The sequence below is a fragment of the Erythranthe guttata genome, chromosome 6 (assembly GCF_056151865.1).
Source record: "Erythranthe guttata isolate IM_541 chromosome 6, IM_541, whole genome shotgun sequence".
NCBI classification, from domain to species: Eukaryota; Viridiplantae; Streptophyta; class Magnoliopsida; order Lamiales; family Phrymaceae; genus Erythranthe; species Erythranthe guttata.
Window position 1 is genome coordinate 9717883 of NC_142538.1, and position 23968 is coordinate 9741850.

The window sequence follows — 23968 nt, forward strand, 5'->3', positions numbered from 1 at the left end:
ACAACCGATTATTTTTTATTTTTATTGTTTTTCACAGAAACGTCAAAGAGAAGAGACGTCGCAATCCATCAGAAGATTTGTAGTTCGAGTTAATCCGGCACAAGTTTTACTTTTTTTGCAGTATTCCTATAGTTTCTAAATTTATTTTAGTTCAACTGAACCTGTCGAAAAGAATGTAAAAGATGTATTTCAAATTTATATTTCAAAGAAAAATTTGATCAGCGCTTAATTCTTTTCTGATATATATATATATATATATATATATATATATATATATATATATATATATATATATATATATATATATATATATATATATATATATATATATATATTTATTTTTGTTTGTTTTTTCAAGAGGGTTCCTTTTATTTACGTTGTTTTTTTCTTATTTAAGATGTTTCACTAATTAGTTTCGCTGCAAATTTTAATCATTTGTAATTATCCGGGGCTTGAACATACAAAAGCAGTTGGAGTTCGTTTTCATCTACGTGTTCCGTTGGAAAAATTGTTTGCTATTTTCTTTGAGGCTAAGAATGTTCCTTCCAACATCAATTTCTCGAACAACATTGAATTATTTCCCCTTGATTTCTCGAGAGCGTTCCGTTTATTTATTTATGTTTCTATTTTATTTCTCAACATCGTAAATTTGCTTTGATGACTACAGGTTTTCCCCTTTCTAATTTTCCGAAGCTTGACGATAGAACAGCTATATGAGGACAACCATTTTTTTCCGGATTTGTGGAATATCGATTGTGCATGTTGTGCCTCTTCAATCTGTTTAATTTTGCTGTTGATGCCATTGGTGTTTTAGTGCCAAATTTGTCCCTGATGTTGTATTGTTTGACGTGAACAATATATATACATGTCTTATTTGAGTCTTTTTTTTTTTTTTTTCTTTTTTCTAACTGGGTATTTGTGGATTTTCTTCTTAAGGATGCAGGATGGAGCTATCTGAAACATAATCTGAGCTGGGACTGGGAGACATATGTTCGCTGATTTTGACATTTGTTCGAGTTAAAAGAATTCCAGCTTTAATTCGTTAAAAATGTCTGTTGTTCAGAAAGTTTTTCACATGAAAACAAAAGTATTTTTCAAGTTAATACAACGAATTTCTCCGATTCTATTATGTTTCATTTCATTTTTTCAAATATTTTTTTTTTCTATTCTATAATTATGTATTTGTGATTATCCCTGTAAATTTCTTATGATCAATATATATATGTCTTATTTAATTTTGTAGCCAAGCAAATTTGGACTTGGTTGAGGTTAAAATATTATGAACAATAGTTAAAAAACAGTAGTTTTGTACTAATTACCATGTTATGAAAAAAGGCATAGAAAAGTTTTTTTTTTTTGTCCACTAATTAAAACTAAAATGCATTTTAATTTTGATGTGGTAATTGTTTATAAAATTTGTATTCTAATACATCTATTATTACCTTTGAGGAAAAAAAGAAACTGCTTTCATTAACATATAAAGACAATATATTGGGCGAGTGAAAAACAACGAATAGTTAGTCCCGTGCATCGCACGGGACTATTACTAGTAGCGTTAATAATAGGGTAAATTTCACTTTCCCCTTGTATTTGGTTTCATATTACTTTACCCTTTTACTCTCAATTGCATTAATTCATCCCATCATTCACTTGAAAAATTATCTTAATGTGGCCCTTATTGTTAATTGTCAGACATTTGACATTAACATCGTTGGTCTAAGCTCTGAAATTACAAAAACGCCACCACTCTCAGTTTAAAAAATAATTAAAAAACAATAATAAAAAATTCAAGACAACGAGAAAGCATAAGTCCACGACGACATTAATATATATTTTTTTTTTAATTTTTTTAATAAGTATTTAAATTAGGAGGAGTGACTTTTTTTGTAATTTTCAGACATAGATCATGTACAAGGGGGAAAGTGGAATTTACCCTTAATAATATATAATAAGCAGAAATATGCCATACCCTGGAAAATATTTTGGACTAAACTTAATCGACTTTAAAGACTTTTGTCTACACCCGAATCCCAATTTTAATTTGTGAGACCCCCTCGACTTATGCGATAAGAAAAAAATTCCATCAACCTTATAGCCTTAAATCCTAATTCTTTTTCTTCCGCTTCCACTCGTCATTCTCGGTTTCTAGATTTACTCTTTTAACCACTAAAACATCAAGGAGGCAAAAGGAGATCACTGGTGGCAGGAGTCGACAAACAGAGGCAATAAAGGATTCAAAGAACTAGCATCAGGACACCGACGGAGATCTGAAAATTACCCAACGCCGCTGTGTGTTTATGAATTTTTTATTTTCGAAATATGTTTTTTTGTACTTTCACGTGTTTATGGTGTTTTTATGTGAGTGTTTCTACTTTGCAGTAAAAGTGAGGTGTCGTCTCGATTTTGTTTTTCTGTCTTAAATCATTTTCTTATTTCTTTCAGGGTGCATTTGGATGGAGGGATTTGGGGGAGGGATTTCAAATCCACAATAACAAATCCCTTGGACTTGTTTGGATTGAAGGATTTGGAGATGGATTTCAAATCCCCACCCCTCCTTTTTAGTTGTTTTTTGAGCAATAGTGGTGGATTTCAAATGACTCCAAAATTGGAGTCATTTCAAATCCATTCCCCCAATCAAATCCCTCCCCAAATCACTCCATCGAAATGGACCCTCAAAATATTTATGCAGCTACTAAACGATATTTTTGGAAGATTAGGTACACAAGTCAAGTTTGTAGTCAAGTTTTTATCCTTCGTGATAAAGAATTAATATTTTCTTTACTCATTCATGAGATGGTTTTTCTCATTAACAGTATTTTGAATTGTTTAGCAATATTGTGTAGTTGTACACCGGTAAATGACATTAGAATATTGCTCTTTGGTGTTAATTGTGATTTAATTAGATTTATGTGTCCTGATTCCCCGTTGTTAAAATCCTCTTCCACGAATTGTGTATGTGTGTATTTGTGTTTGTGAGTTTGTTATGAATGCATATATGTCAATTATCACGCATTTGTTTTTGAGTTTTTTGTTGTTTCGGATCATATAGCATGTTTGTATGAATTGTCGATACTTGTGGATGGGCATGATAAGAGCTGTGATATATATATATATATATATATATATATATATATATATATATATATATATATATATATATATATATATATATATATATATTTATATATATTTTCGTGTTTCATGTTGTTCGAGTTCGTTTTATTTATTTGAGATGTATGGGTGTGGATACCATTTGGTTGTTATGAATTTTACTGGTAAAATACCATAATAGTTACATATAGTCGCTTAACTACTTTTGTTATGTTTGCAGACACTTGTGCTCATAGTCACATATAATTATATATTGTGTTTAATTTACTACATATTTCACACCATTTGCCCAATTTTTGCCCAACTAGCATTTGTATTGATTAATTGTTACATTTAAAACTTTTTTTGGATGTTTTTACTTTGTATGAACAAGATGGGCAAGCAACATGTCAATTGGAGAGAATCGGCTCTATAGTCATATATAAGATCTGTAGTTTTCTTTTTTTCCCCTAATATGCAATGATGTTGATGGTTGTTTTTTGTGTGGCTACAGCTTGACTTGTAATAACAAGATTCAAATTGCGATTTTTTGTTTGGATGTTGATTGGATTATTTTCGAAAATAATAGGCAATCTTCGTTTTCTTATATAATTTGGTAAACATGATTGTACTATACTATATGATTATAATTTTTAAAGCTAAAAATGCAAAGAACCGCAATATAAATAAAGAATATGACAATATATAGTTGATATAGTCACATATAGTCATAGTAGACTATAGTCATATAAGTTTTTGGATGGAAAACTGGATTGGCGAGGCGCTAATCGGGCCTCTCCCGTGCGACCGTCAGCTTACAGTGGCCGAAGCGTTCTCTCAAATAGCGGATTATTTACCGCTCATTCACAGAGATTGGCATGAGAAAATTGTCCGTGTTAAGTTGGATGAGCAACAACCTGACAGACTCATATTTACACTAACACAAACGGGAATTTTCTCGTCCAAAGAGTATTATAATTTTCGGCGGAAAAATGGTCGGAGGCAACACTGGCCTGTTCGGGTATGGCTCAACTACATTCCACCCAAAACTAGTGGCTTTATGTGGAAAATTCTGCATCACTCTATCCCGGTTGACCTCCGTATAGTAACTCGAGGAATTCCGATAGTGTCAAGATGTGTATGCTGCAACAACCCCCACCAAGAGGACATCAGACATCTCTTTTTTAAGTCGGAAGTTGCACAATCAGTATGGCGGCACTTTGGTTTAATATTCAGAATTCCGTGGGCTTTTGAGTCAGTGAAACACGCGCTACGCATATGGACCCCGAAACCGAAGACTCACTCGACTTACGTCATGGTTCGAACATCAGTAGTCTGCCATATCCTCCGAGAAATATGGATCTCAAGATGCAAAGTGGTTTATGACGGAGGGGTTATGACAGCGACTGATATATGCCAACGTGTGCTCCATAAAGTAAAATACATAGGTATCGTACACAGACCTCGCCAAATGTGCACGAAGTCGCAACTCCTACAGCTGGTGGCAGTAGGTATTTACGGGCCACAACCAATGGTTAGGCGTGGAGTATGGCATAAATGGGAGCCTCCTGCTGTTGGAACATACAAACTAAATACAGATGGGTCCGCGAAAGACGAGATGTGTACGGGCGGGGGCATCATTTGTAATTCAGAAGGTGGTATTATTGCAAGCTTTTCGGCTTTCTTTGGGAGAGGTACAAATAATTATGCTGGAATTTTTGCGGTGACCATGGGTCTTCGCCTGTGTCATTCATTAGGGATTGGAGCAGTTGTAGTCGAGACGGACTCTCTTTTAACGGTCAACGCGATCAAGAAACTGAGAGTGGCGTGGGATTTGGAGTACGCATATCGGATTTGCATGCAAGAGGTTCGACCATACCATAAGATCACACATGTGTTTCGCCAAGAGAATACGGTGGCAGACCGTTTAGCCAATTGGGCATATACACATAAATCTTATCAAGAGATTTTCTCCGGGAACAGTATGCCTCAAGAAGTGAAGGTTGCATACATTAGTGATAAGTTCGGTATTGCGAATTTTCGTAAATGAGACACACGGAACTACATCTAAGGAGGAGGGGTAGGAGCACGCTGTGTTGGGGGTGGAATTTTCAGATATTGGAAGAGAGAGTCATTGGTTGTAGAGAATGGGAAGATGGAATAAGCGTAGGGGTGATTCTGCATTATTCAAAAGGATGTTGGCTAGGAAGGTGGAATTTCAAAAATTACAAATTGACCCCATCTGTGGGGCTTTTCGGCGAAGTACAAGAAAGTTGGGGGTGGTTAAGAATAGCCGCATTACATACTTTAATATTAGCATTTTATACCCCATTTTGGGTCATATTTGTAATAGTCTAGTTACCTTAGACGCTGATTTTTTATTTCCATCGTAGGGGTACTCTTTTTCCTTGTGTTAGGCCCACAAGGGTTTAACGAGGCCCCCTCTTGCCTATCTTAAATGGAGTAATAAAATCTTTTGGCCGAAAAAAAAAAAAAAAAAAAAACTATAGTCATACTCGGCGTAGTAAATTTATTGAGGAAAAAATTCAATTTTTCATTTTAAAAGAATTTTAAAAAAATTATTAAAAAATATTAAAAAAATAATTAAAAAAAAAAACTATACGGATACTAAGTGAGGAAAAATTCCTATTATATTGGCATTATCAAGGAAAGTGGGAGGAATTATTGGATAGTAGATTTATAATTTATGAAGGATATAATTGGAATTAAAATTTCTAGGGGTTAGCACAAAGGAAGATTTAAGGGGTGGACATATCACCATTTATTATTTATCATATGGGATTCACTGCTAAAGACCCAATAATAATAAAGACTAGTACTTCACCCGTGCGATGCACGTGGATGAGTTTCAAAATGAAAAAATAATAATATATATAATCAACGATCTCGTTGTACAAATCGAATTCAAGTAATATGAAATCAAAATGAAAAAAAAAAGAGATATAATTTATCTTTTTTTACAAAGATGTAACATATAAAATGCAATTAAGTATTATATAAAATAATAAGCAACCCGCAAAACCTAAAATGCATGAAATTATTTACAGTAAATGGTACAAATATTCCTTGTAATAAAATCGAATACACCATGTGAATCTTATGTAAAATAACTGACTTTAGCAATGAAAATGGTATCGGATAACTCAAGCAAAATAATCTCCAAGTTAGTCATTAACAATGTAATACAACTACTACTATTAACACATAATCGACGCTAACATTAACGCTGATACTCATATAGATATAGATACTGATGTTAACACTAATACTGATACTGATACGGATACTGATATTGATAGTGATATGATATTAATACTAATATTAATACTAATACGAATAATACTACTAATATTAATATTAGTTGCAATGCTAAAATTAATCATAATCATAATCTTAATGTTAATATACTAATATTAATTCTAATTCTAATCATATTCCTAATACTAATCCTATTCCTAATAGTAATATTTTTCATAATACTAATACTATTACTATATTACTAGTACTAGTACTAATACTAATACGAACACTGATATATACTAATATAATACTAGCTAATACTAATACTAATCATAATCCTAATAATAATACTAATCATAATACTAATACTAATACTAATATTAATACTAATACTAATACCAATACTAATAGTAATACTAATACTAATACTAATACTACTAATAATAATATTGATATTAATTAAAACAAATACATAATATTGTTTAATTAATTAATATTGGGATGTAATATACTATTTATACAATTATATATATATATATATATATATATATATATATATATATATATATATATATATATATATATATATATATATATATATATATATATATATATATATATATATATATATATATATATATATATTAATATCACTATGTGAGACATAATTTTACATGCCATGGTAATAATAATAATAATAATAATTAAATTAGTAATATTTATGTGTTAATAAGAATATTATTGTTTGAGACAATAATATTAATATTATTTAAAATCAAGGCAGTGATATTAACATTAGCACAATAATATTACTGTATTTTATAGCAATATTATTGTTTGATACAATAATATTGTTTGATACAATAATATTGCAGGTCAAAACAATAATATTACTAAAAATTAGGGTCAAATATGGGTCAAAATACGGTTATGGGTCAAATTGGTTAATTCCCTCTTCTATTTAAAAACTCTTTTCATGAGTTTTTTTGCAATTTGCTCTTTAAGTTATACTCACATTATCCCCTAAACCAGCCACCCAGTATCACATAATAATGACAATTAAAATATACAAATCAGGATATAACTATTGAAAGTTTTTGACTAATTTTAAGAAGAAGAAAAAAACAAAGAACACACCTAAATTTTTTTTTTTTTTTTTTTGATGGAAAATATAAGATATTATTAAGCAACATTGGCCAAAGAAACCGGAAGAATTGTTCCTTCCTTACATGAGTGATCGTATCTAGTGGCAATAGCATGGGCCAACATATTGGCTGAGCGTTTAACAAATTCAAAACGACAATTATTGAAAAAAAGAGACAAAACCAAGCCTTCCTCTATAAAAACCCCGTACGGAAGAGTGTCCGAGTTCCGAGTTTGAAAAGCCGTAATCACTTGTAAGTTATCCCCTTCAATCACAATGTCCTCCCAGCCTTTCTCCTTTGCTGTGATAATGGCACTAAGCATTGCATGGGCTTCACCATCTACCACCGTCGGGCGGCCAATAATCTTCCTAGTGCTCCACCAAATACAAGCTCCGTCAGCATTGCGGGCAACAAGGGCCGTTACATGGTAGTCCTTATCGAATGGAAAAGCCACATCCACATTAATTTTCACCGAACCTTGATCCGGCGGTTTCCACATCGTCGGATGATGGCGATTGTGGGAAAGAACCGGCGGAGTTTGGCTCGCCGTAAAATTATCAAGATAAATTCTGCACCAATCTCGGATATCGGTCGTGGGGATGCCTTCTTCTCCATGAATTTCCTTGTTCCTCTTCTCCCAAATCTTCCATGTAATAACCAAGGCCAGGTTCAAGGATTCCTTGTCGAGGTGTTTTTGAAGTTTCTCGACCCATTGCCAAGCAGACAATCCTAGACCCTGGTGATTTATTATTATCTTGAAATCCCGCCATATATTATCAACCCCTCCACATGCATTGGTGTTTCTTCTGTCCTTCCACATCTCCGGCACCATGGGTCTGCCGCAATTCTCCGTCGGAAAAGTAGAGACGACGTAGGTAAAATGTTCGAAATCCATCGCCAAACAAACAATTTAACCTTTGGTGGGAGAGATAACTTCCAAATCCACTTCCAGTTTGATTTAACTTCCCCACTACTCGATGTACCATCCCTCGTGTTTTCAGATTGACGTGAAATAACATGGTGATAGCAAGAACGGACCGTGAATTTGCCGTGATTTGTGAAATGCCAAATCCATTTATCCTCCACGTTGGTGTTACCAATCGGCACCGCCCTTATCCGTTCCCAATCAACGGGCCAAAAATAATTCTCGACAATGTTGTTATCCCAAGAATGCACAGAGTGGTCGATGAGGTCTGAGACTTTATTCGGGAACGATGTATGACTTGGTCGACGTGTAAAAATATGCCTGCCCCCGCTGTCCGTGAGCCATGGCTCGGCCCAAACCGAAGTTGTTTTTCCATTACCAATCCGTTTTCGAAGTCCCGAACGAAGAAAGTCTCGGACTGCCCAAATACTCCTCCATGTCGCCGAAGGTCGTTGACCAACTTCCGCCGAAGGTCGAACACACCTAAATTTTTTGAAGTGATTAACAATTTATTACCCCATTTAAAAAAAATGGTACAAATAGCAATACAATATCAAATCAATATTAAAATAGATGGAAATATATCGTTAATTGTATATTGTGAATATATCGATATATATCATATAATATTTGGTCTATTATATATCAAAGTAAACTACTTTATTAATAATATTATATTATAGAAGTGATTACAAATAAACCCACCTGGGTACTTATTCATAAAGAGATCCAGATAAAAATTTTATTTACCAATAAGTCCACACATGGTTCAGATTTTTGTAAGAGACTAAAATAATCCCTCATACTTTAATATGCTCCAATTTCATCCTTAACTTAATTTAACCTCAATTTGACCATAAATTTCACAAATTATTCAATTTTGATCCAAAACTTTTTTTTTTCAAATAATTTTTTTTTCCCGCAGGATTCCGGCGTTGACTGGCGGACAATGCCGATCTCCGGCGTTGACTTTCTCGATTTTTTTTTATTTTCTTTCTTTCGGTATCTTTTTTTTTCGTTTAAACAACAATATTGCTGTGATTGCAGTAATATTAACTATATTACTGTTAAACACAGTAAAATTAACTAAACTACAGTTTAACACAGTAATATTGCTATATTAATCTCTAGCACAATAATATTAACACAAAAAATCTCATTATTATTGTGTAATAAAGTAATATTACTATGTTGACCGTTCAACAAATGTAAACATAATAAAAAGTCAAAATAATTAATATTACTGTGAGTGACAGTAATATTACTATAACAACAGTAATATTACCGTCAACCACAGTAATATTACAATAATAGACAGTAATATTATTACTTTACTCCGTGAATAACTCAAACAAACAAAAAAATCCAAACAAATTAATAATATTGATGTGGTTAACAGCAATATTACTATAATAACAGTAATATTATTGTGGTTACAATAATATTACAATAGTAGACAATAATATTATTATGTTACCCCGCGAATAACTCAAACAAAACAAAAAACCCAATAAAATAATAATATTGATGTTGTTGACAGTAATATTATTGTGTTTATAGTTATTTTATTGTCAACGACAGTAATATAATTACGTTGACTTGTCAACAAATCAAACAAAATAAAAAAATAACAAAAGATAAAAAATAATAATATTACGTTAATTTATTGTCAACGGCAGGACAATTACATAAATGTATTTTCAACGGCAGTACAATTACGTTAATTAACTGTCATTGACAATATAATTACATTAACTGTCATTGGATATTATTTCGAAAGTGAAAAAAAATCCAATTTAATACATAATGAGAAAATATAGTACACTAACATAGCAAAATTTAATAATGTAGTATTATTCATATTTTATATAACATAAGTTTTTTTAAATCTTACATATTAAGAATTACAAGATTAAGATTTTAACAAATCGAATTTTTATATTTACCTCTTAAGATTTGAAATATATTGATGAAAAATAGGAGATTGATAATTGTTAAAAATTAGTAGAGAAAAAATATTAAAAATTAATTACAGGAGTACCATTAGGGTAGGATTCTTCACGGTTTAGTTTCAATTTTGGTAATTGTTAAAAATGATAGTTAGAAATTAGTAGAGAAAAAAATATTAAAAATAATTATTTACTGAAATACCATTAGGGTTTTTTAGGGTTGTCCAGCGTTTCTTTCTTTTATATATAAGATTTAGTGTTAGTCAACGTTTAGCGGCGGATGTAAGAAAAAACAAAAAAAAAAAAGAAAAAACACTTAAAAAAGTCAACGCCGGAATCCGGCAGCAAATTTTTTTCTTTGAAAACAAATTTTTTTTTGAAAAAAAAATTTGGGGTCAAATTGAGATTAAATTAAGTTAAGGATAAAATTGGAGCATATTAAAGTATGCTCCAAAAAAAAGTCAAAATTGAATTTTTGTGGTCAAAATTGAATTTTTGTGGACAAAATTGATTAAATTGGGTTTACAAATAAGAATTTAGTGTAAATGGTTGAGGGTAATATTGGCATATACATGAATGTTTCCTCTATTGATAATAAATATTTGGGGGATGTGCTTATTGGTGAAAGAGATATAGCCTTTAAACCTAGAATAATAAAGATGTTTGGTTGGGGACTTATGCACAAAAACCCCTATATTATATAGCATCCTCTCCTCGCAAGATAAATGTATATTTCGTTTGTTTTATACATAAATGAGGGATACAAATCAATGAGACATACTATTGTATAATAATAAATCAACTAATGTTGTGATTTAAAAAAAAATATACAATAAAATCGGCGAATACAAAAAAACTGGAAAAACTCCAATGACCGAATAAAAAGCGGAAATCATAAGTATTGTTCTATTATAGATGAGAAAGAACGATAATTGTGAAATATAATCAAAATTACAATTGTCAAAAATCATCTACAATGATATCTTCTTTGCATAAAAGGCTGAAACACAGTATAATTTATATGATGTATATAGCAAGGATTCCATCTAAAAAAAAATTCAATATTTTATATCCTTTTAAAGAAAATGCATCTTGTGTATACATACTTTGTCAAATATGGAACAATATTTCAACACATCCCCGATGTAACTTTTCTGCATCCGATAACTTTCTCGACTTTGTCAATTTCTGCAATGATGGCAAATAATAATATCATCTTGATTTGAATTAAGCTTTTAAGCATATGACACATATGCTGGCCCTTTCAACAAAACATAAATAAATAATAATAATAATAATAATAATAATAATAATAAAATTATAGATAGATAAAAAAAAATAGAACTTGAGATAATTAGAAAATGAGAAAAAAACACATAATAAGCAATGCAATAATCAGACTATTATTTACTTATTTTTTTAGTGCATAGGAGATGGGGGTGATGATAATGATGATGGAAATGGATGGAGAATTTTGGAGTGGAGAAATGCCGGATTTTATACTTCTCTTGCATACAATATTAAGTTAACTATATATGAATGAGGAAATACCTATTTAATGTGAAATAACATAACTATCAAAATTCAAATTTAGAAAGTTGAATTCAATATTATGATTGATACGTTATTGGTCGACAAATTGTTAGATCCAATTTGAAATTAATTCTTTTTTTTAAATGAATTCTTTAAACGTGGAAGAATTGGTTTGAATTCAGTTCAGTATACATCCAAAACCGTGCTAATTGATGTGAAGATGATTTGAAAGCAATATCAATTTTCCCTTTTACGATTATAATTTGCCTTAACTAATAAAATATGATTGATACGTTATTGGTCGACAAATTGTTAGATCCAATTTGAAATTTAATTCTTTTTTTTTTTTAAATTAATTCTTTAAACGTGGAAGAATTGGTTCGAATTCACTATACTTCCGAAACCGTGCTAATTGATGTGAAGATTTGAAAGCAATATCAATTTTCCCTTTTATGATTATAATTTGCCTTAACTAATAAAACTAGTAACTCACCCGTGCGATGGATGGGGATTAATTTAAAAAATCAAAATCAATTAATGTAGAAAAGCAACGAAGGAAAAAATATGTCGAGAATGTATAAAGAATACAATTGAACAAAAAAATAAAAATTCGTATATTAATTTATCAATAAAAATTATGTATAAAAAATAAATTGACAATGTTCTAAACACCATCAACGTTGAAATGTAGCAAATAACCTTTTTATGGTCAGGTGTCATGGATGATAAGAACTTTTCAAGTTCGGCACGCATTTCAGAGATGTCGTAAACTACTTCATTAAGTATTAACCTATTCTCTGTGTCATCTAGCGTTGACTGTTTCGGTACATGCATAGATGCATAGTTACGTAAACTCTTATCATTGCTCTGCAGTATTTCTCAATCTCAATGATGGCATAATTCTTCAAGCTATCCTCCGATAAGGTGAACGTTGTACAAATTATAAATAATGCTATGTAATATCAAGAATGTGGATTATTTAAACATACAAATAATAATTAAATCTTACGACAATTAGCGTGTAGGAATTATGGTTTTTCAATTAGATAAATACCTGGATTATTATGATGCTTTTGGTGTATGTAAATTATGTTATCAGATAACTCCTACCAATATTTTTCCCATACATACTCAGACCTGCTCAAATTATCCGCCAATGAAAGAATAGCGAACAGTAATCTTGTGCAGTGTGCGCTCGGCCATCTGCTTACTTCCTTTATATCGTTAATGTAGTCGATGTCATACTGCAACAAACTCAATACGTAGCATGCGTCCCTAAAGTTGTCGTAGACCTTCATATTCACAGATCTGAGTTCTTCATAGCTACTGCAACCAACTTGAATATTAAGCAATAACCTTAGATAGTAGTCTTCTCACTTCCCTGGGAGAACGTTATTAATTCTTCAGATTGAAAATCCTTTTTTTCGTGGCTCCCACGACATAGACTCATCATAGTAAACGAAGTGTTGTGGAAAATCCGCGTACTTGATTGATCTGGCTTCCGAAAACTGCTTATTTGCCTCAAACCATGCTAAGAACATACTTTGTTTGGTAGACGATCTATCGATTACATTATGCAAATGTTGATTTTCGTGATATACAACCAATTGACAATCAAGTAGGTGGATACTCAAACGAATCATAGGTAAAAGAGAAAATCATATTATACGATCTTATATTATCTTGTAAGTTCCTACTACGTCTATCCTACCGAATAAAAGACTCGACAATATATTTGGAGGATCCTTAAATTTGGATAACTGGATTTTACAGTTCATGCAACAAAGTAAAAATTTTGGCGATTCTGATCACAGTGTCCGACAAATCTCTCGTCATACCACATTACCGCACCGCATGATTGACAAAGGCAGATTTGTTCACTAAGGTTGTCGTAATCTAGTATTTCACCTGTCTAATGCACGGGGATCAATTTGATGATCAAATGAATCAATCTAAAAAACTCAATGAACTAAAAAATACTAATACTAATATTAATACTAAATATCAATATCAATATCAATACCAATACTACTAATACTAATACTAACACCAATACTAATACTAATACTAATATTAATACTAATATTAATACTGTAATAATAGTAATACTAACACTAATATTGATACTGATATTGATACTAATACTAATACTGATATTTATACGCATACTAAAATTGATATTAATTTTTGATACTAATATTAATACTAACATTGATACTGATACTAATACTAATCCTACTACTAATACTAATACTAATATTAATACTAATACTAATCAAATAAGTAAATGTTTGTTCAATAATTCCTTCTAAGTGGAATCTTTGAAAAAGTAGAAAATAGTTAATACTAATACAAATACTAATACTAATACTACTAATACTACTAATACTAATACCAATACTAATATACTAATAGTAACGTTAATACACAAATACTAATGCTAATGTTAATACTAATACACTAACTAAGACCTCGTTTGGTTGCCAAGATAAGATTAGCCTAGATAAGATAGTTCTCCCTAGAAAATAATAGGCCTATTATTTTAAAAGATGTTTGTTATCAAATTTTGAATTTTTTATCTCCCCATTATTTAATAGTATTTGATGTTTGGTTTCATTAACATCAATCCAATTACATGAAAATGACCACCGAATTACCCTTTCTCATTGTACATATTTTTTTTTTCTTTTTTTTTAATATTTATATTTTGTTATTTTGTTATTTTTTCCGGTACTAAATATTCTTACTAATGATAATGATACTAATATTGATACTAATGATAATGATATTAATATTGATACTAATGATAATGATACTAATGTTGATATTCATACTAATACTCATATTAATACTCAAACATCAGATTGGATCCAATCTGCGTCGTCTATATATACTATTTTTCTTCTTCCCTCTTTTTTTCTTTTCTTTAATTTATTATTATTAATAATTTATTGAATAAATGTTATGTTCCGTTTGGATATTGAATGTGAACCAGAAAAAAGTTAATATAGAGAAAACAGGTTTCTTGGATTTACTTTGACAATATAGGCCAGAGTATAACCCATCAATAGGATTTAATTAGGCCCATGTAGATAATATATTCTCTAAACAGAGTTTCCTTTCGGCCCAATTGGAGTGGGACGAAAGTTGTACCATTTCAAAATTTAATATCAAATTATAAATTTATTAATTTAATATTTTATTAGTAATATTCAATGTTTTGAAAACCGAACCGGACATTGAACCGGCTAGTCAACTGGGTCACGGTCGAACCGGTTCAACCGGGGTCCAACCGGGTTTTTGAATATTTTTTATTTTGAATTATTTGTGAATAATTATAATATTATTATCTTTAAAAAAATATAATTTAATAAATTTATTCGTCATAAAAATTCAATACAATAATATTAAGCTAATTTTGAATTAATTTATTGAACATCTACAAAAAAGAAATAATTTAATTAACTAAATTTATTAATATATTTAAATAGTTTTTATTTATACCTATATTCTGTTTTTTTTTTCATATATGATTAATTCCTCTCTCTCTCAAAACAGACACATCACAAACTCCAACGCACCCCAGCCACCTACCCCACGCCAAATTCTTTTTCTTTTCCTCCTCCATCTCGTCTTCTTCTTTCTTCCACCATTGTAGAACTTATATCCAGATCGGAGCAACAGCCCTTCGTCTATTTCAGCGGCAAACTCGACTGACTTTTCTCTTTTTCTTCTTTCTCTATCATCTTGCTAATCAGATCTATATACATTTTTTTTAAACTCAGTCAGATCTATAAATTAATTGTCTTAAAATTTCAGTTAGTGACGAAACCCGGGTTTTTTCCGGTTCGGGATATTCCGGTTCAACCGACGGTTTTCCGGGTCGTTCGCCTTCCGACCGGTTTTTTGGAGCATCCGAGTTTTCATGCTTAACCGGACCGGACTGGCTTCCGGTTCCCGGTTGAACCGGTCGGACCGGCCGGTCCGGTCCGGTTTTAAAAACATTGGTAATATTATTTAGTTTGGAATAGGATGTTAGTTATTTGTTTTAGATCGACATTAATCTTTCATTTCTAGTTGCAATAGTGTTATAAATTATAATTAATAGGATATTATCATCTTTAAATACGTATCTTATCTTAGGATTTCGTTGAATATATGTAACATTTAATAATAATAACATAGTACCGGAAATTAGATGCTACGTACACCGGGTGTAATCTAATCTACGATTAATAAACATTCAATGTATATAACCAGGTGTAGCATTGTCTGATTACCTGTTGACTTTCAAGTAGGCAAATGAAACGTAATGAACACTCTTTTGACAGCAAAACTAACTTCAACAACTATATTACATGCATGCAGTCAACACTCTTCAAAACCAAAACTAAGTTCTTTCATGTATACCTAATAATCCATCACACACTTCTTGCAAAATTTCCTTCAACGGCACACATGCATAATTATTTTATATATATTTAATTTATTTATTTCAAACAATCTAGTACGCACTATATAAATTTTAAGTGAATCTAATTTCCTCAATCCAACACACTGCACAAGAAAATCAAAACGAAGCAAAAATGGAATATTCCTCCAAACTAATTATTTTCATCTTCCAATTAACCATAATCATCTTTGCCACATCATCATCTACCGCCGCCGCAGCCAACAACAACTCCAAACTCTTCCGGGAATACATCGGAGCGGAATTCAACGGCGTCAAATTCTCCGACCTCCCGATAAACCAAAATGTCGATTTCCACTTCATCCTCTCCTTCGCCATCGACTACACCACCACCACCACCACCTCCACCCCGACAAACGGCAACTTCAATGTATTCTGGGACACAGACAACCTCACCCCATCACAAGTCTCCGCCATCAAATCCCGAAACCCTAACGTCAAAGTCGCACTCAGCCTAGGCGGCGACACGGCGGCCGACGGCCACCCGGCCTACTTCAACCCTACCTCCGTCGAATCCTGGCTCCCCAACGCCGTCGCCTCCCTAACAAAAATCATCCAATCCTACAACCTCGACGGGATCGACATCGACTACGAGCACTTCAAATCGACCCCCGACGTTTTCGCGGAGTGCATTGGGAGGCTGGTCTCGACGCTGAAGAACAACGGGGTGATTTCTTTCGCCTCGATAGCTCCGTTCGACGACGAACAAGTTCAGAGCCACTACACGGCGCTGTGGAGAAGCTACGGGCGCGTGATCGACTACGTGAATTTCCAGTTCTACGCTTACGATGAAGGGATTAGTGTCGAGAAATTCTTGGGGTATTTTGCGGAGCAGAGTTTGAATTACGGTGGAGGGAAGGTGTTGGTTAGTTTTATCAGCGATGGGAGTGGGGGTTTGGGCCCCCGTGACGGATTCTTCACGGCGTGTAGTAGGTTGAAGAGTGAGGGGAATCTTCATGGAATCTTTGTTTGGTCGGCGGATGATTCTTTGGGGTTAGGGTTTAAGTACGAGAAGATGTCTCAGTCTCTGCTTGCGATATCTCACTAGTTTACAGCTATACTGTGTCTGTGTATGTATATGTATGTATATCATATGTGTCTGCCTCGATCATCTTCTGTAGATGAATTTGCATGTGTTTGTGGAAGTGCTTTAAATTAATGGTAATGAAATTATGTTTTTTTTTTTTTTTTTTCATATTATCTGTAACTAATACTAACTAGCACGGGGATCAATTACAAATGAAATTAAATGAAGATAACTTATCTCATGATAATGCAATCGACACGTGAATCTTATGCGGAATAACTAACTTTAGTAACGAACTTATTAGCAGATAATTCAACCAAAATAACATGTAGGTTTATCATTAACTAAAGTGAGTGCATTTCACTCGCTCAGTCCCTAAACAGTTAATTTTTTAAATTAAGGGACCAAATTGAAAATAATGTCAAAACTAAAGTGTTTAAATTAAAACTTTTTAAAATTTAATTAAAATCATTTCTTTCTTCAGAAGATTCGCCGCACGCACACACACCCCCAACCTTTCACCTTATCCTCCGGCGACGCCAACACGCACACACGCCCTCTCAATCTTTCTTCTTTCCTTCAGAAAATCCGCCGCACACCAACCTCCACAAATCTCATTTGAGGGATGTATTTCTCCTTATCCTCTCCGATTCAACTCTCCAAAGCCGAATCCCAGTTTGCAAGTTTAAGTACGGAAAATGGAGAAAGAAAATGGTGATTAGCCTCCCACGACGTTAGCAATTGAAAGGAGAAGAAGGGAATGGAGCTAGGATTGTTGTGGAGATAAGACAGTGGAAAGAAAGAGGTTGTGGAGGATGTGAACAGAGAAGAAGGGAAGGAATTGTGAACGCCTGAACGGAGAAGATGATGATTAGGATTGGGGTTTTCAAGAAAGTCTAAAATTTGTAGTTTAGTCCCATGGATTTGGGTTATTTATAATTAAATCATATTGAATTTACATTTTTCCATAAAAGGAAAATATAAGAATTTTGTCATGCTTTTGACCTGCAAATAGTAGAAAAATAGAAGGGTATTTCAGGTACTTAATATTTTCCGCTAGTTAATTGGATGACTGCTACAAATGGATAACTACAAGGGGTTTAATTGCCAAAATTGATATCAGAGGGGTGAAGTGCACAAAGGTGAAACCACATGGGGTTAAGTTCTATTTACCCTTTAAAATTTAAATATGATGTATTAGGAGAGAGTAAAAATGGGTCATATCCCATTTTTTCCACCCTTAAATATAATGTTAGACCTACTTTTTCACTAAATTATATTTTGGTGGTGAAAAAATGGGTCATCTCCCACCCGTAACATACTATTTTACGTTTTCACAATTTTTTTTTTGAAAATAGTGTTTAGTGATATCCTAAGCATTTCATTTATATCAAATAATAAAATAAAATTATTTAACCATTTCACTAGAGAATGATTTGGTCTCCCATGGCATTTCATGTAATTTATCACATAATAAATAATTTAATGTTATCATTATTTCAGTTTATTTTATTTTAAAATATCAATTATAATTTTTTGACTACATAGTATAAAGATTATGTTATGAATTTCAGAAAAAACAACCGAAATATGAAATAAAATTAACTCAATTTATTATGCATATCCCCGCATATTTTTTTATAGCTCATGAAGGTAATTTAATATATTTGGTGCTATTTTATAGGATGTCAAATTTCAAATTAATTTTTTTATTCATCAATCCTTTCGAAACTACAAAGTGCAAAAATAAATCAACACATTAATTTTTTTTCACAAATATTTTTTTTACAAAAAACTAAAAAATAAATAATATTCTTCAGCAATTTAGGTATCAAATTATTTGAAAATTATATTTTCTTCCACAGATTTCTACCAAATATTTTCACAATCAAATAATTTAGTGAGAATATTTATTTTTGTAAGAAAATATAGTTTGTTCAGTAATTCGTTGTGAATTTTGTTTTTTTGCATTTTGTATGCTCGAAATTATATTGGGGTGGAAGAAAATAATAATTTAATTTGTTATTTTGCACTCTTTAAATAAATAAAATCAATACAGAGTGAAATTACCCTCATTAAGTTTTAAATATTCAGCAGAAATCAATATAATGTGATTTTTTCTGAAATAATACGTGTATAATTTATTTTCTTTAATTAAGGAAGCAATTTTTAATTTTTTTTTGCAAAAATCCGGGGGTTGATCCGGCAACTAATGATACTGATACTAATACTGATATCCATATTGATTTTGATATTGTTAATCACCAAGACTTATACTAATATCGATATTAATGTTGATACTCATATTGATATTGATATTGATATTGATACTAATATTGATATTAATACTGATACTAATTAATATTTATAATCATACATATACTAATATTGATACTCATACTGATAGTTAATAGTCATACTGATATTGATACTCATATTGATACTGATAATAATATTGATATTGCTATTAATACTAATATTGAGAATCATAATAATACTCATATTGATACTATCATACTCATATTCATACTCGTACTAATATTGCTACTAATATTGATACTCATATTGATACCAATAATGATACTAAGACTAATATTGATATGATATTGTACTGATATACTAATACTAAAAATAATACAAAAAAATGATATTGATACTGATATTAAGATTAATATTGATACTATTATCGATACTAATACTGATAATCCTATGGATACTCATACTGTTGAGACTCATAGAAATACTGATACTTATATGGATATATAGATATTCATACTAATATTAATACTGATAGTGATACTAATATTGATACATATAAAATTATTAAAATGAAAAACTATTTCTGGCACATGAGCACCAATTGGTTTTTTCTTTTTCATTGTTAATCTTGTTACTTAAGTTGTTTTAATAATTGCGTGTGATATTACTCATTGATTTCCATTTTATTTTTCCATTTTATCAGCAATTATAACGTAGATCACCCAAAATAACAAAATATTAATAATCAAATTATTTTTTTCTTAATAATAAACAACTCATATTATGTACATGTATTCTAATTATATTTTATTGATAATTATCATGCTTGTGTTTTAATATAAATAAAGTACATCGTCAATATTAAAAATACTATTAAACTAATTAAAAAATTACAACAACCTACATAAGTATAAGAATTTTACTTGCCCTATAATGTACATACTGATATAATAAATAATAAATAACAAAATATATGTTCAATAGAAGGTCTTAAAGTCAAAACTGAAAATGGGTCATTTATGCATAAAAAACGAAGTCTAAGTGTTTTACACAATTTGTTCTATTGCTCTTTCACACGTCAGGTTTGGGCACTGAGTGGCGTCCCAAGAGAAAGTACCTCTCAGGTCTTTACACCTAGAGGTGAAAGGTCGTCGAATATGAAAGTTTGTGAACTTATCGACGAAGGAACGGAAAATTGGAAATCAGACTTTATTCATGACGTGTTCTTCGATGAAGATTGCAAAGCCATTTTGGCCATTCCCCTTGGTAATCAACTACACTCGGATCGATACATTTGGCATTACAACAAGAATGGTATTTTTTCGGTTAAGAGCGCCTACCACCTGGCTGTTAATAATGAACAAGACGAACATGGCTGGTTAGGTCACAGTTCGACCTCCTCGAATATTGAGAATTGGAAATGGATTTGGGACCTTAACCTCCCTAGTAAGATCAAAATCTTTCTTTGGAGAGCCTGTAAAAATCTTCTACCTACGGCTACAAATTTGAAGAATCGGAAGATACTGGAGGACTGTTGTTGCATAAAATGCGGCGAGAGGGAAGAAAGTGTTTTACACAATTTGTTCTATTGCTCTTTCACACGTCAAGTTTGGGCACTGAGTGGCGTCCCTAGGGCGATCTATCATACGACGGAAATAGAAGTATATAAGTGGTTGCTAGGAATTAGAAAGAAAGCTGATTCCTAAATGTTTGAAAAAATTATCCTACTATGCTGGGCTATTTGGCATTCTCGAAATAAACGAATTTTCGAAGGGAAGCAAACTGAAGCAGTCGATATTGTAGCGTTCGCGGATAAGTACTGGAAAGAACTTCATGCGGCCACCTCACTAGTGCTTCATCCCGGTGTTCGAAGTGAGAGAAACTCGGTACGTTGGGAACCCCCGGAAAATGATATAGTGAAGATCAACTTCGATGCAACAGTTAATTGTGTGGACGGAGTTTGTGGATTAGGAGCTATCGGTAGATCAAGTTCGGGTTTATGCTTAGGGTGGTTAACCCAGTGTGTCAGACAACCTCTGGATCCTACTTCGGCGGAGGCCAAAGCTGCTGTTTTGGCGGTTCATTTAGCTCGCAAAAGGAATTGGTCGAAGATCATCATAGAGGGCGATTCTTCTGTGGTTATCTCAGCCATAAAGGGAACGTCTGATTCTCGAGCGGGATATGGGAATATCATAATGGATATTAAACGTTTTAGTGAAGATTTTGAAGAATTTAGAGTCCAACATATACTCCGAGAAGGGAACCGGGTGGCTCACGAAGTAGCATCTCTATCAAAGCAAGGCGACTATCATTTGTTCGATCTTCCTCCTCTAATACATTCTGTAATCTCTCTCGAAATGTGTTAGAGAATGAAAATTGATTTTGTTTCTAAAAAAAAAAAACGAAGTCTAACAATCGAAACACAAATATACTTGTTTTAATCGAACTTCCTAATATTACTAAAAAAAAAAAAGACCAACAAATATTCACTTACATGTATAAATATTCAAATTGTCAGATAATACTGTAGTCACTAAAAAAAAAAAAGACAACACTGTAGAAAATTCTAAATTCCTAATTGTGGTATTCGCTTGGAGATGGACAATGAACAAGAAAGAGAGGATTGAACAATGGCGTAATTTTGTGGTATTATGGTAAATTGACAATTGTCATTTACCTAATTATATATTAATTATAAATATGTGAATTTTATAATCTATATATAATATAAAAAAGGATCTAGCGATCTATACCCTCAATGATTGACATGTGGCAAATAATGATGTCATTTATCAAAATTGCTTAGTTGTAGTTCAATTGATGAGGTGGATTCTTCAATTTGTGAGTTGACAATGTTTTTTTGGTATTTATTTAAGTTATTTCCTATCTAACATTTATACACTCATTTAAACAATTACCACGTATAAATAATATTTCATAGATTTATACATTCGATAAATCTTATCTATTGTCCACCTATATTGTTTTTGAAAGTTCAGAAATCTCAATTTTTAATGTATGAATATTCAATTTTTTTATACTATGTATATAATTTCGATTTTTTATATATCATGTATATATTTTCGATTTTTTAATATTTTTTAGTATCAATTCCTTGAAATATATTATATTTTTAGAATTAGATGTTTAAGAATTTGAATTAAAATTAGGGGCTCTTTGAGAAAACCCCCTCACTACTTTTTTTAATTGAGGGAGGCCCAAAATATTTTAGTCCATTTGAGAAAAGTCCACACCCATTTTCAGCCATTATATTTTCCAGCTTTACCCCCGCCCGCCACCTCATCAATGGGTCAGCGCTCCGCGAATTTTTTTTTTTTCCCTTTTTTTAATCGACTATGAAACATAGTCGATTAGTCTTAAAACGGCTATGCTTCATAGTCGATTAAGGAAAATCTTTAATTTTTTAATTTTTTTTGTTTGTAATTTTGTTTTTAAATTTTTTTTGGTTTTTTTAATTTTTTTCTCTATCAGGTTTATTAATGCATAGTCGATTAAAATTTTAGCTGTTAAAAATAACAAATCAAAATTACAAAAAAATGCAAAATCAACTATATTTAAAAAACAATATACAAACATTGTTATTGATTTATACATTGGAATCAATAAACAAAAAAAAAAAAAAAAATTAACAACTGGAGTCGGTTAACCTTAATCGACTACTGAACATAGTCCATTAAGCCTTAATCGACTAGTGAACATAGTTGATTAAGCCTTAATCGACTATTGAACATAGTCGATTAAACACATTTAGTCGATTAAGGGCCCTGCCTGCGCGAATTTCTTTTTCTGCGCCGTCTTCCGCCACAATCCACCAAAAAACCCTAGATCTGCTCTTCATCGTCACCACGTCGTCGCCACACCACAGCATCACCATCCCACTACTATATTCTAACACACATTTCCCATTTCCTCATTTTCCACTCATTTCATTTCTGCTTTTTTTTTTTTTGCACACCAAGCCCTTCTTCTTTCTTCTTCTTCTCTTTCTCCACCGATAACCTAGAACACCTTTCATCCCGGCCGAATCTATGGCTCAGAAGAGAGACAAGGAAGAAACGGAGCTCAAAGTTCCCGAAAACATACCCATATGCACCCCGCCGCAGACGATTTCCCCTCCTCCTCCTCAGATTCCGTCCACCAGATCACCGGAGATTTCAGATCCGAAGATTTCGGCCGCCGCTTGTAGCCAGATCCGAAGAACACCGCCGCCATGGCCAGTTGGGTGGCGAATACAAAGGCATCTTCCTCTAACCGATAATCCATGGCGGAGGTAATTGCCAAGAGAAG

General features: G+C 31.9%; 3 protein-coding genes across 3 annotated transcripts; 2 read left to right on the forward strand and 1 right to left on the reverse strand.

Moving 5' to 3' along the window:
* Positions 1 to 3850: 3850 nt before the first annotated feature.
* Positions 3851 to 5140, forward strand: LOC105967794 (uncharacterized). The gene has a single exon (XM_012992406.2). It carries the CDS (start codon positions 3851 to 3853, stop codon positions 5138 to 5140), a length of 1290 nt encoding a protein of 429 aa, XP_012847860.2.
* A 2393-nt stretch (positions 5141 to 7533) lies between these two features.
* Positions 7534 to 13201, reverse strand: LOC148770116 (uncharacterized). The gene is made up of 3 exons (XM_088818992.1): positions 13041 to 13201; positions 8412 to 8904; positions 7534 to 8232 (listed from the first exon to the last, which is right to left on the reverse strand). Exons 1-3 carry the CDS (start codon positions 13199 to 13201, stop codon positions 7534 to 7536), a joined length of 1353 nt encoding a protein of 450 aa, XP_088675118.1.
* Positions 13202 to 16393: 3192 nt separating this feature from the next.
* On the forward strand, positions 16394 to 17505 carry LOC105974875 (chitinase 2). Its single transcript, XM_013000032.2, has one exon. The coding sequence runs from the start codon at positions 16490 to 16492 to the stop codon at positions 17420 to 17422; it is 933 nt and encodes a 310-aa protein (XP_012855486.2). The 5' UTR covers positions 16394 to 16489; the 3' UTR covers positions 17423 to 17505.
* The last annotated feature ends 6463 nt before the right edge of the window (positions 17506 to 23968 follow it).